The 14714-nt window shown below is 39.8% G+C and overlaps 1 protein-coding gene across 1 annotated transcript in view; it reads left to right on the plus strand.

Moving 5' to 3' along the window:
* The first annotated feature begins 90 nt into the window (after positions 1–90).
* The window catches only part of RRAGD (Ras-related GTP binding D), a 19511-nt gene continuing 4887 nt past the window's right edge, over positions 91–14714 (plus strand). Inside the window, exons 1-5 of the mRNA XM_010073162.1 lie at positions 91–112; positions 6389–6678; positions 7092–7291; positions 8268–8382; positions 14211–14353. Coding sequence (XP_010071464.1) covers positions 6436–6678; positions 7092–7291; positions 8268–8382; positions 14211–14353 — 701 coding nt within the window. The 5' untranslated portion in view covers positions 91–112; positions 6389–6435. The remainder of the gene's footprint in view (positions 113–6388; positions 6679–7091; positions 7292–8267; positions 8383–14210; positions 14354–14714) is intronic.

The raw sequence follows: 14714 nt of genomic DNA on the forward strand, positions 1-14714 counted from the left end.
AGCGGGGTGCTCGCGGGAGGGGACGGGACGGGGACAGGGTGGTCGTTGGGCGGTACCGTGGGGTCAGAGAGAGCAGGGAGCTCTGAGGCAGGAGCAGGGCAAGGGCTGACAGGTAGAAGGAAGGGTTGGGAAAGAGGGAGGAGGCAAAAGGAGTGCAGATAAAGTGTGTCTGTGTGTGTGTGGGGGTAATCTCCTTTCAGTATTTTCCATGTTTGGGGGAGAGTTATTAGTGGCCGCAGCCAGATGATGTGAGTTGAGTGTGCCAAGGAGGCGGCGGGGTTGGGTGTCAGGCTGTAAAAGGCAGCAGCAACACGCGACTCTGTGTCCAGAGCTGCTCTGCAGCTGTGAATGTCAGTCCCCACCGTGGCAGGACCCACCAAATGTCTGTTGTCCGTGTGTTTCCATGTCAGGATGGATGGTGATGTTAGGAAGGACAGGCTTACCAGGAGAAGCGGTCTCATTCAGTAAAAAAAGCCAATGCCTGCTCAGAGCCTGTTGCTTTCATTCAGAGCCTGGATTCATTGTTCTGAGACATATTTCACAAAGGAGCTTGGAAACTCTCAGTATCTCAGGGTGGAAAAAAGAATTGCTTTTTTATGAGAGCATAATAAAAGGGCACATATTTTAGGCTACTTTGATTATTAGTATGCAGAACCCTTCTCCTTAAAGGCCTGGTCCTACAGGCTGCCATGGGAGGTACCACACTGACTAATGCAGTTTTAGGGAGGGGAGGAAGGTCAGTGCTTTGAGTGTAAGCCTTCATGGTTAAAGGCTGTGGGAATGCTAGGATGTAAGAGCTGTAGCTGAGACTAATTAAAGTCTTACTTGAAACTGCTAAAGAACTGCCTTTATTTTTATGCAAAGAGAAGATATTTTAGCATATTTCTTTAGTACTAGGCTAACTTAGTAGTTTCTGTAGAGAAGTAATCTGTATTCTGTCCTCAGATAAATTTATTTGGATATTATTCAATAAGAACTTTGTTAGACTGCTAAAAATTTCAATTTCTTCTTCACAGTAGCACCAAAACATAACAGAAACAAACCTTTACATCCTGAATAGTAGAAGACAGTCCACATCATGACCTTTTTTGTACAGGATTAAAACAAAGGGCCATTTTAACAGTGCAGATCCCCTGGCTTTCTGTTTCATTCTGAAGTCTCTGGAGGCATAGGGCATCTGTAATGGAGGAGGTTGGGATTTAGGTCTGTGTTTTGTGTATTTAACACTGGACTGCAGGGCAAGGGGCTTTCCTTTTCCCAGTTTTTATCCTCTGTCTTCCTGGATCTGTACAGTAAGCAGTCCAAAATTCAGTGTGACAGCTTCCACTTTTCTACAAAGAAATAATGGAAAGGGCAATATAATGAGAACAGATTCAATGTGTGGCTGGTGAAAGTGAGAGGAGAAGCCAGGCTTAAAAGTAAAACCATAATTTATGCTTGTAGGCATATGGGAGATTTCAAAACTTCATACTGGTCAGCTCTTACCCCATACTGGTTTCTTGTCTCCAGCTTGAGTGCTGAAACCATGTCTCTTGTCCTCTTCCTGATCTTATTTTACACATGGGGTCATATTCAGGGACCTTAAAGCATTTAGTTTACATAAAGCCTAGTCACATTTTTGATATATGCAATTAAGTATTTAGAAGCGAAGAAGCCCTCTGCAGAGTATGCAAGGAAGTAGCTTTAAGACATATCATTGCAGAGTGACACATTTGTGGCAGTGTAGAACCAGGTCTTCTGGTTCTGAGTCTTTTCTTTAGCCACAAGAATTTCCTTCCACCAGGCATTTTTGCAATGTGTATGAACCCACAGTAGCTTTCTTGATTGCATATAAGCTTCTTCTGTTAACTCTCTAGGCTCAGGCCATCTGTTAGTGTTGAAGATGTTCATTGTATGTGTTTTGTGAGGCTATTGTCTTGACAGCACTCCAAAGTGCTGCAAATGTCACAGTCACATTAATACTGGCTATGCTATGAGGTCAATGGGCTTGAAGGTACCCAAGTGGAAAGTTTGGGACTGCTAATCTCCTTTACACAAAAAAGGTTACAACTTAAAAATAACATAATTGCATTAGTGGTCAAAAAAAAAATAAATTATTATTAGCTGTATTAGTTTAAAACTAGACTCAGAGGCTTGTTACCTTACATATGGTAACATGAGCAAAATAATTTCTTTTGGCTTGATATCACTTGAGCAGATGAACTGCAGTGCTTTATCTGGATGTTTGAAAACTGGTGAGATCTACAAATAAACTTTCCAAGGTGGCATCCCTGTCGCATATGCCTGCAAAGCACTGATAGTCACCTGCTTTCACAATTAATTGCAATTGATGTGGAAGTCAGAATGGGCTTCAAAAACTGTTTTAGTTCTCAATGAATATCTCTAGTAGCATGAAGGAGGTACTAGAGTATTCATTGTGTACTGTGCGTCTTGGTGAGCCAGGTCAGGACTGCTACGTGCAGTTCTCCATTAGCTGCTCAGAGCTGGACGCTTCTGCGTGTTGCAACGCAGACAAATTGCACTCCATAGGCAAGGACACAACTGCAATTACAGAGATTTTGTAAGGAATTAAGTGCTTCTCTGTGGGGAAAGTGCTTTTGAGTTTGCTAATGTTTAATTTTTGAACACTTCTGATATATGGCCTCTAACCAGTGTGACTTCTGTTCTTCACGGCTGCTTAGAAAAGTTGAGATACGAAGGGCTGTGGATATGCATTAGAAACTGGCCTTTTATAACATTTACTCTTTGCAAAAGTGAATGAAGCAGGAAATGTGTTGTATCTCACCGTAGGGAAAATTGTCTTTCCCATTACAGAATAGAGAAGAGTTTAGTGTTCTCTAAGGCATATTATGATCTCACTCAGTAACCTAGTCTGGGAAGTTGCAGTGATACATCTCCTGGCATCTCTGTGGCAAATTAAAGAAGGAGTTGTCATGTACTCTGCAAAGGAATGTGGGCAGGCAGCGCATTGTCCAATTCCTTTACATATAAGGTAATCTTTTAGCTCTCTCCAAGAGGAAAGTGCTATAGCAGCCTTGCTATCTAGTCAGGTTTAGATGGTACTCATTTACATTCCCCTGTCTTTGAGCTGGCAGGATTTCAAAAGCTAAATAACAGTCTTACCAGCAGAAGAGCTAGTGTTCATTTGTCTCATTGGAAACTCTGTTTGCACTTGTGACTGTATTTTCTTTAGTATGGCCTTAATATAAAGCAATTTCTTTCTAGTAAGTATTACAGTCCACAGAAATCTAACAGCCTGGAACAATTTAATACAACAGCCCCAGGTTATTTAAAATATTTTTTTTAGATACATGTGAGATTTTGTCAGATTTCTTAAAGAAAAAGGAGTTATATAGGTAGCTTGTCTTCTGGTTGTCTCATCACCTGTCAGAACTTTGGAAACTGCTGTCCACCTTCAACCAAATTTGAACAAAAGACATCTCAAAGATGAGTAAGTTCCCACAAGTTTGATGAAAACTGGCATTCAGAAGAGAGGAGAATCACAGAATCACAGAATCACAGAATGTTAGAGATTGGAAGGGACCTCGAAAGATCATCTAGTCCAATCCCCCTGCCGGAGCAGGACACCTAGATCTTCCCAAATTAAAAACCAAATTAAAGAAACCCAAATTAAAGTGTCCTGAGAGGGACAGGCAGGCACGTGTGTGCGTTCTCTGTGGCAGCAACTGGCAAGGCGGTGTACACATGTGTACGGTCTAGCAACCGGCATGTGTGTAGCTACAGATCAGCCACAGCATTATCTGTCTGTTATTTGGAGGATATGTCATAAGACATACAGGGGGAAGTTGCTGTTACTGTGGTGGGGAGAGGAAGGGGACACAAAAGTACAAATCTGTAGCAAATTAGACTTTGTAAATTCTGTTGCGTACGGAGCAAGTGGGAGTTTTTTAAACTTTTTGAAACATTCAATCGAGCCTCAACCAGAAGACTGTTCTTTATACGCCTTTATAAAGTATTTTATTCAAACTAGTTCTTGTAAAGCTTTGAATAAATTATTTTCCCTTCTGATGGCCAAATTACATGGTGTATGGATATATGCACATTAATGAAATTGCTGCTATACATTTGGCAGCTATGGAAAATTTGTGCATTAGAGAAGAGAGTGGGGTGAAGGAAACACCATTAAATCCTGGAACTTTGGTTTGCTTTATTGACAAGCCTGTAACCCCAAAACCTAAAATACTGTTACATCACACTAGAGCAGATGTTTTTTATTCCTCTATAAGTGTGAAGCATTGCAGGCACATTTCTTGCAGCCACAGGAGGGTACTATCGCTGTTCAGGTTGACAGGAAGAGTACTGCACCGTGTTGACTGCAGTTTATGACTTCCTAAATGTTTTGTCTGTGGATCAGCAGAAGTTGTTCATCGCTGCATTAGGGGGATGAGATTCTTACGGAGTTACCTGTGGCTGTTCTGCTTGAAGGGGTTTCATCTGCGCGCTACTCCAGCCTGGCATTACAAAAGCACAGTGAGTGGTAGTACCTGTCAAGGGCTTTCAAAGGTATGTGAAATGGATAGGAACACACGGATGAAGAGTTTCCAACTCCTGTCAGTCCCTGTGGTGACATGGAGTGGCATAACCTCTCACAAGCCAGTAGATGGTGCCAAGGGGATGTTTTAGGCTGACGCTGCAAGACCTGCAGTTGGAGACGCCCTTATTCTCCCCAGCTGAAGCTCAGGAGGTGCACACAGATGTGAACAGGGTTCCGTGCCCTCCTGGCAGGCACATCCTGCTCGCGTGTTTCTGAAAGTTGTAAGTGAAAGTTGTAAGAGGACAGATGTGACACCACTCCTGGGTGCAAAACATGCTCCAAGGCAAAGGATTCCTTCAAGCTTTCCATGTTTCTCGGCCCATAAGGCTATGTAATAAATTGACAGGTTCAAATTGTTCTTGCTCAGGTTTTGTGTTTTGGATTTTCATACTTTTGGAGTAAAGTTAATCCCTTAAAGTATGCAGGAAGGATGCATATGAACATGTGTGCCGGTTTTCTGCAATTCAAAATTTATTCCAACAGAAAAAGAGAAAGAAATATGGTTATGTTGTGCTCTAAATTATGTTGAGTAGGCTGTACTGCAGCGGGTAGGAGAAGGTTTGCCTGACAGCTGGTGTGTTTAGCCTGTTGTCTGATGAGTGTTTTAAACCTGACCAGTGTGTGCTGTGAGCCTTACTCTGCAGATTTAGCATTGACAACTCAGGTTTTTTGCATTGCTTGTGTTTGATGCTCCAGACAGGTTATCACAGAGGTGTCTGAAAGCTTTTTATATCTACATGCAGCACCATTTCCAGCTAAGCACCAAAGGACATTTCAAATTTACAGGCCAACTAAATGCAGCAATTTGGACTGTTGTAGCTGTTTTGATTAGAGATGCCTGAAACTGAAGTTAGTGCACTTACAGGTGTGGATAGCTGTACATTCATGTCCTTACAGATATAACAGTATAGTTTACTCCATTAACTACCTTTATGCTAATATAACTGTATCAGCACGAGAAAATGTTCTGGTTTAGGGGTACCAGTTTCAAACAAGGGTAGGTGACATAATGAAATCACTGTGTTCCCAGGCCTTTGTTTTGCAAATAGGCAGGGGATATGCTGTAATCTTACTTATTGGATAAGAAACTTCTACAGATGGTAACACAAATTACTCGGTAGCAGGTGAAATCCTAACCACGTTAGAGAAGGACTCCTTGGGAGCTCAGTACTGTGTTGTAAGTCCCAGCACAGAGGAATTGTGTGCATGCTGAGTTGTCCTTTTCCTATAACTCCTGGGATATGTGGGGGGGTTTATTTATTTATTTATTGGTTTATAGAGGAATTGTGTGCATGCCGAGTTGTCCTTTTCTTATAACTCCTGGGATATGTGGGGGGTTTATTTATTTATTTATTGGTTTAATTGGAAGGAAGCCTTTGTGTAGCCTTACGAAGATCACACAGATGTAACTAACACTAACTTACTCCTTTCTTACAGCAGTGTGGTGTAGCTATCAGCTGACAACAGTATTTGTTATCAGATGATACTCTAAAGTTGGGTTAGAATGTATGTAGGATAGTGTTAGAGTAAAGTTAGATGTTTTAGGATGTCTCTGTGTGGTAACACATCTATCACACGCAAACTGAGCAATCAAGTCTTCTGCGGTCTCTTACACAGGAGAAGTAGGTTTTCTGATAGTATAGCCTAAGGGACAAATAGTTCAAGTTAAAATGCCTGTAGCACCGCTCACTAAGCTTAAAAATCAGTAATGTTTGCATAAATCCAAGTTAAAATGTAATGAAAATAAATGTCAAATGCATATTATCTGGCAGTTACTAATTGTATTGCCATAGTATATTACTTTTCTTCTTGTATGATTTTATTCAGTTTTAGATTTCAATGATCCTTTCAGTACTGAAGTTAAGCCAAGAATTCTGCTCATGGGATTGAGAAGAAGTGGGAAGTCTTCCATTCAGAAAGTTGTCTTTCACAAAATGTCGCCGAATGAGACTCTCTTCTTGGAGAGCACAAACAAGATCTGCAGAGAGGATGTTTCCAACAGCTCCTTTGTCAACTTTCAGATATGGGATTTTCCTGGGCAAATTGACTTCTTTGACCCTACGTTTGACTATGAGATGATTTTCAGAGGCACTGGAGCACTGATATTTGTTATTGATTCTCAGGTAAAAAAAGGGGCTTTAAGCTACCTTTTTTCTTCATTCAGCAATAGACAAATGGGTTGGAAAGCATAGATTTTATGAAAGCAAATAAATTACTTAACTTGCATCACAAACAGACATTAAAAGAAAGTCATTAAAACTTGAAGAGATGCTTGGTTATTTTTAATCTCTCTCTGCAGTATGATCAAAAGTTAACTAATTTGCTTTAACATCTAAACGTTCTTGCTCAGATTCCTACATGCTGACAGCATGAGATTGGTGCACATGCTGGATGTAGGCTCAGGCTCCTACTTATAAGAAATAAAAAATTAAGCTGTTGTTGAACTGTAGCATTATCTAAAAGTAAGTATCATAAAATTTTACATATATTTTTAAGAACTTCCCATCAGTTGTAGCTTTTCTCTTTCCTTATTTAGGATGATTATATGGAAGCATTAGCTCGGCTGCATCTTACTGTGACCAGAGCCTATAAAGTGAATCCAGATATCAACTTTGAAATCTTTATCCATAAAGTGGATGGTTTATCTGATGATCACAAGATTGAAACTCAGAGAGATATTCACCAGAGGGCAAATGATGATCTTGCAGATGCTGGATTGGAGAAGATTCACCTCAGGTGAGAAAAGCTGCTGTGCAGACAATCCTGAAGAGGAAAGCAGCTTATTTGACAAGTTACCATATTCTGTTCTCTTGAAGTTGTTTTGATATATGAAGGAAAAAGATAATCAGAGACATTACATTTGACATGAGCCAAACAGAGTATCTTATTTTTGATTGCTGTCTTGGAGGGAAAGATGGAAAGGATATGTGCTTAAAAACAGATGACAAATACACCAGAGCCCTGCCAGTTTTTGCTACAGCTGCCATCTTGAAGTAAGTTGCTTAGACAGTGGCAGCAACCAGTAGAGCTCCAGCTAGTAGAGTGTATATGCTACCTACATCACATTTGCCTTCTTTGAAACCTCTCTGCCTTATAGTCCCCTCCCAATCACTAGTCGTCACTGCTGCAGCCTGCTTGGAGACACTTGGGAAGACAGGTGCTGTATCTTTGCCTTCTGTCTGCTGATAAAGCAGATTGTTGTAGCAAATAATAAAAAAATAGTGGACTTCTGCAGACTGCGAACTAGAGGACATAAAGTTGTCATGTCTTTCTTAGCACTTAAAGCCAAGTACAAATATATTAAAAAGAGAGACCTGCTCTGTGAATATGCCAGGTCTTTAGAGCTCTTAACAACTTAACTGCATCATTGCATCGAGAGTGGTGTCCACAGCTTTCAAAAAGTAGATCACAACAGACATACTCAGTAGTATTCCTTTCCTGCAATTTGAAAAATATTTTTGTAAGAATACCAAGGTGGGAGTTGCATCATGAATTTCTACATTGGGGTCTAGTTTGCAGTGTCTAGGGTTTCTTTTGTGTAGAAATAAAGTCCTGTGCTTCAATCATAACATGTGACTTTTGATCACAAGGGGTAATTGCAAAAGTGTAGGCACTTGCTGTTTGACAATATTTCATTTCACTCATATTATGAAAGGTACATCATGTTCGCAGTGTGTGGCTAAAAGGAAAATGTGGTGACGTTTTTTTCCAGCTTTTATCTGACAAGCATATATGATCATTCTATATTTGAAGCATTTAGCAAAGTGGTACAGAAACTGATTCCACAGCTCCCGACACTGGAAAACCTGCTTAACATCTTTATTTCAGTAAGTACTTGTTGTATACTTTGTCTGTAGATCTGGCTATGTCCAACATGCATGTTCAGATATTCTGTTGGCTGCCTTCTAAGAGATTATGAGCAATATGAACTCTCACGAGAAATTATGAAAACTTAGTTGAAATGCACCAGAATGCAGCTTGGCCTCATGTCCCTGTCTGTTCAGCAGTGTCCCTGAGCTGCTAAGATACAGTATCTCCTGAATCACATGAAGTGGGTTAGCAGCCATCACTTTTCTGCTCCTACATTAATCTGAATGTTGCAAAGGTCTGTGCTGCATGCATTTAAGTAGTACTTAAAATTTGTGTAAATCAGTTCTTAAAGGAACATCGTCTAGTCTGACCTCTTATGGAGAGCTTCCTGGAATTATTTCTACTATGTATCGAAGTTTAACCTGCCTAACAAAATCTTCTGTTGTCTTGAAATTTTTAGAGGTAGAGTCTATCACAACTTTCACATAGTTACTCCCAAGGCCAGTTAGAGCTTTGTGTATCTAGCTGCTTGTTACCACTCTGGAGGTAATTGGTTGCTCCACTGTTACTATGAGTGGTCCCTCTCCTTTGTACTGCTTCTGGCATTCACCTGTTCCCTCGTGGAGTCACTAGGACACACACTGATGCACTGTTTAATTCAGTTAAAAGCAGGTATGGAGGAGTCCAACATCCTCGTGTTTTGGCACAAGGTGGACACAAGATGGGAATGTGTGGCCATGAGCAAAGGGGAACGCAGTGAGTAGGTTGTGAAAGGGGGGAACTCCCTGTTTTGGTGGTCATTAAATCAGGTCATAGCAGCTGCTGAAACTGCACCCTTTCTCACAGTATTCTAATTTTGCACCTTGCATCTATCATTAATTTGTCAAGCTTCAATTTCTAAGCAAGGTATTTTGTTGTGCCTTTTTGTGATTCTGAAGTAATGAAATTATTTCGTATCATTCAACAGCCTGTAAGATAAAATTAGACTTCACAGTTTCTCAGTGTAGGTTGTGAAAATGTAGAGAGAAAAAAGTTGAATGTGTTGCTGAAAGGGAGAGCTGGGATTAAAGTAAGGTCTTTCCAGAACTTGTTCTCTTACTATTAAGCAACAGGTGATGCTATTTCATAATGAATGGTTTGTTACAAAGATCTGTTTCTACCAAAATGGCTGGACTGAATACCAGTTATCACCCAATCTCAAACTCCACTTAGGACAGAAAGGTAACGAAGGAGTGATGGCAACAGTTCTGGAGCAATTGGATTTTGAATATACTACACAGTCTTAAAGAGAAGACTGGCTGAATGACAGTCCTCCATGTGCCAGAGTCACCCCAGTCACTCATACTGTGAGTCAGATCTCTCTATGGGGTCTCCTCACTGTTTGGAGTTGTGAAGAATTTGTACCAAACCACCAGATGAGTTGAGTAGGAGCTGTTCCCTCTATGGCTCATGACGATTGCTTGTGTGTCTGGAACACCCAGAAGGCAGTTCCGATATCTGGAATACCAGATGTAATTTGTAAGGAAGAACAAGTCTTTCAAATGAATGGGAAGTCCAAAAAAGAGACAGAGGTATACTATTTCCACTGCTCAGGAGGGGAAACAGTCTCAGACTGTTTCTTAGCTCCAAATAGAGCAAAATCCAGTTTGTTAATGACCTGTAGCAAGGCGTAGCTTCATCACTATGTCACATTCTTGCTGTCTGGTTTTTGTAAGTATCTTCTATCTGTAGATAGGAGCCTCTGAATGACTACTTGCAGCTACACGAAGACTAAACATCATTCTCCAGCACAGAATTAGTTAGCGGGTGCCTCTTTACTATAGCAATTTAGTGACAACAAATCTTGACGTGGATTTTGGTGATGCCTTACCTCAGGAAGCCAGTGTGTTGGATACCAAAGTGTGGGTGTATTGGTGTTCTAGTTTGGGTTTTGCAGCAATATTCATGAAGGTGTGCTTTCATTTATGCCGTGAACACAAAAACAATACAAAAAGCCGATGATTATAAAAATAGATCTGTGATCACTTAAGTTCACGGCAGGATTTTGCCTGACTTTATAGTGCCACAGTGTGTTAGCTTGTCCGTTTGAGGAACCATCAGTGTGATAATCCTGCTTCTACATTCTTTCATGTAACTGCTTGTAAGGCATAAAATATGGTTAGGTTTTGAATGTCAGACCATGTAAATCTTACCTTATGCTCTTATCTGCTTCATATAGAAGGATGTCTGTTTTTTAATTACTGTGGCCTTACCAAGCAATCAGGTTATGTGACGGGGGAATGTGGATTTGCATTTTAGGGTTGTTGGGGTTTTTTGAGGAATGTTAAAAAATATGTGTTAAAAACAAACAATGAGTTTTTATGGTAACAATAAAATCAAGTACAGTTTCATTTATTGATTTAAATTTCATAATCTGTAAATTCAAATGTAGTATTTAAAAAATAAAATTCATTCACTAAATCTGCAGTTTGCCACAAGACCTGTTTAAATAACTATCTGAAATTAATTCCTAACAGTAAGTGACTGGTGATATCCTGTAAGTTATTTTAAAAATCACCTTTTAGGGCCAAATTCTGGCTTACTCTTCATACTTCCAAGAAGGAAAAAAGATAGGCCTATTTACCTAATCTATGAATTGGAGTAACACTACCAGTTTTACTGAACCCATTCCATTCAAAGAATAGAAACTGCCTTGTACTTCATCTAACCCAGTATAGTTGAGAAACATGGTTTGAATTTCAATTGTCTCATTGTTTTTACTTAGCCAAGATAAAACCTTATATATTCATAGGAGGAAATTTTTTTGCAGTTATTCTCTTGGTTCGGCTTAGCCATGGAATGCTCTTACATCAGTTCAGAGTGCTTGATAGAGCTGCTAGCGCATGTTGCATCTTCTTTCCAGAGTGTAAGGTTGTGGTAGGGATAACTAGTGCTCACTCTGGCCCTGTTGTCATTGACATCAGTGGCAGCATTTCATTCCGTTGCATAAGGCAGCTGTTGGCTTTTGTTTCTCTAACAAGGAACCCTCCTGCTCTAGTCACAGAAACAGCTGATTTCTTATTGTCATCTTCCCTGACTGAACATTAATGACGTAATGTCTCTTTGAATAGTATTTTTTATTCACTATTTCCTGATTTTTTTTTTTAATGACTTGTAATTATTGTTTGTACTGGTATTTTTTTCCTTGAGCCATTTCCTCACAAACATTCTGTCAAATCCTTTGCTTTTTCGATTAAACGTGTACTAAAAACGCTGGCAAATGAAGTCTTTGAAGTCGTGTGGGTACAATGTAGTGGTTGCTACTGCTGGCAGTCCATCCTACCCTTTTGCAGAGGTTTTTGTCACCATACAAAGTTCAACAGAAGCAAATATGTGCCAGTTTCTCAGTTTCAACGGAAAACGAGCATGGTTTAAGTTAAGACACTAAGCTCTGCCCTTTCCAGCAGGCATAACTGCTGGGATGGCAAAAATCTCAAGATGAAAACCTTTGAAACTGTCACTGCAAGTACAGGCAGGCTGCAGCAGCTGGAGTTCTGAGATGGAAAAATCACTTCTCATTGTGAAATGTTATTATATTGTCATTGGCATCTTAATAATTTAAAGTACATCTTACATGTACAGCTGAAATTGTCACTATATCTCTTTATATAATACAAAATTTTATAATCGACTTCTCCTGAATGACACTACAGTGCTCGAGTTCCAACTTCTTCTGTCTAAAATGACTTGTATTTTCAAATATGTATTTTGGCAGTGAATTATGACTATATACTTATGATATTTACAGGTGAATCTTGTGATTAATCTTATTTGACAGCATCTGTTGAAGTATGTGAGGTTCTGTCAGAATTATTATTTAAAAATTACAGAACTATCGTGTGGCCAGAATAACCAAAATCAATATGCATACATTTCTGTTCTTTGTGCTCAAAGAATGTAGACTCATAAAGCCATGTAGGCTGAAAGGGACCTTCAGAGGTCAGCTCCTGCTCAGAGTCAGGCCGGTTACAGGAGGTTGCTCATGGCTGGGTCCAGTCCAGCTTTGTGTATCTCCAAGGACAGAAACTCTAAAACCTCTCAGGTCAGCATGCTTCCCGGTGCTTCACCACTCTCATGCTAAACTTTTTTTTTTCTTGTATCAAGTCAGAATTCCAGCTTTTGCCTTTTGCCTCTTGTCCTTCAACACTGTAGCTCTGAGAAGAGTTTGGCTCTGTCTTACATTAAGTATTTGTAGACAGCAACGAGCCTTCTCTTCTTCAGGCTGAACAAAGACAGTTTTCTGAGGCTGTCCTTGTGCATCATGTGCTTCAGCCCATATACATAAGGTATCCACAGTATATACTTTGTTTCGAATATTTCTTTTGATAATGAATTGCTGAAATGTGCCACTCATAGAGCCTTTTCCATAATGAAATGCAAGAAATTCACCTCTATACTCTGTTATTATTGATGGGTGTTTCTAGCCTTAACCGTGTGTGCGATAGTGGCAGAATTAAGCCTTTTTAAGAAGAAAATGCCCAAAATATTGCTGGCCGTTGTTCAATAGCGTACCTAGGGTTGAAATTTTTCTACCTATATCGGGAAATTTGGAAAGTGGTAGGGTCACTTTGGTCTGTTAACTGTGTGTTAAATAGTTGGCTTAGAAAAGGAAGAAGAAGAAAAAAGGAAAAGTTCTGTACTACAAAGGGAGCTGAAGCTATTAGAACTTGTTAGGGGTTTTCAGTGCGTTTTTTGGTAGTTACAAAACTGCTGTGGCAGCAGCCTCAAACTGTATTAAAAAGGGAAGCCCATATATGGAGAAAATTCAGTTTTGGAGAAAGTTGCTTCTCTTCCTGTATAGATGGATACTGAAGCGTGTTTTAGAGCTTGAGTTTGAGCAGTACTGGGAAATTGCCTTCTGTGTCTATGCTGGGACAGCTGCCCAGGTGCAATCCCTTGATATCAGCAAGCAAAGCTACTGTTTTTGGTTACACATTACACATTTTTTTTCCTCCTCCTCTTTTTTTTTTTTTTTTTTTTTTTTTTTTTTTTTCCCCAGGAAGCAGAGGCTTATGGCAGTTTACCTTGTCTACACAAAGAGTATGAGCTAGCATTGCTGGCTTGCCTCTGAGAGCTGCAAGTACAGAAGTACAATACATCTTCAGTGTGGAGAGAGGTTTAATCACCTTGGCAGGATGACAGGATGACATAGCTGTCATCACATTGGCAAGCCTTAGCATTATAAACATGGCTTTAGTGACCAATGCTACATGAAAACTGAAAGAGCACCATCAGAACACTGGTCTTTCTCCTGTGATCCTAACAGATGTTCTAAGGAATCAGACAGCAGAACAGCTACAGACCCCAATGAGACAGTTTCTCAATTTCCTTGAGAAATTAGTTCCTGAACACTACTGCCTTCTTTGTCCATCAGCTTTTTCTTTTCCTTGTTTCTACCTTCTTACATGTCCAGCATGAATAACTTTGAATTACAGCTCTCTTTTTATGCCTATTACAATCAAAAACACAAAAGCTTGAGCTAGGAGGGTTCCCACACACGCATCTTTTCCACTGAAAATAAATAATCTCTCCAGGTGATTTCCAGAGAGGGGAAGTCTGGCAGTCTAACTTGGCATTATGTCTGCTCAGAGGCAGAAACTATTGGAAGGTCTGTGAGCATGAAGGTTTGCTACAAATATGACAGTGCTGTATGTACAGTTCTTTCAAAATGAGCTTGGTTGCGGTTTAACTTCCACTTCTTCAGCCTAGCTTTTTGTATAACAGGCAAGTAAGGGAACAAAAAAGCTTGGTATTAATTTGAAGACATGGCTTCCATTTTATTTTTCTTTCTTTTTTTCTTAAATAGAATTCTGGGATTGAAAAAGCATTTTTATTTGATGTAGTCAGTAAGATCTATATTGCAACGGACAGTACTCCAGTGGATATGCAAACTTATGAGCTCTGCTGTGATATGATAGATGTTGTGATTGACATTTCTTGTATATACGGGTAAGTAAATTGTTAATGTTCTCCATAAAACTGTGTACCTAGAATCTGAATGACCTCAAAAGTAGAATGGTGTGGGTATAAATAATAATGAGAATCTGTCATTTACAAGGCTAATTTGTCAGGACAGGGGAGAAGGAGGAAAACAGCAGGCTTCTGAGGTACAGATCCCCTGCCAGCAACAAGCACTGTTCCCTTCCCAGCCTCTTTTGTGAACACCTTCTGCTTTCTATGCTAATAAGTTTTATGTGGAGGAAGGAGTGGAAAGTAACCAACCTAAAATAAGAGGAAACATTATCTTTTTGTTCCTCAGGGAAGAATTCAACAGAAGGATGTCTTCCATTAAAAAAAAAAAAAAAAAAAA

Source organism: Pterocles gutturalis, unplaced genomic scaffold, assembly GCF_000699245.1.
Source record: "Pterocles gutturalis isolate BGI_N339 unplaced genomic scaffold, ASM69924v1 scaffold3297, whole genome shotgun sequence".
Taxonomy (NCBI): domain Eukaryota; kingdom Metazoa; phylum Chordata; class Aves; order Pterocliformes; family Pteroclidae; genus Pterocles; species Pterocles gutturalis.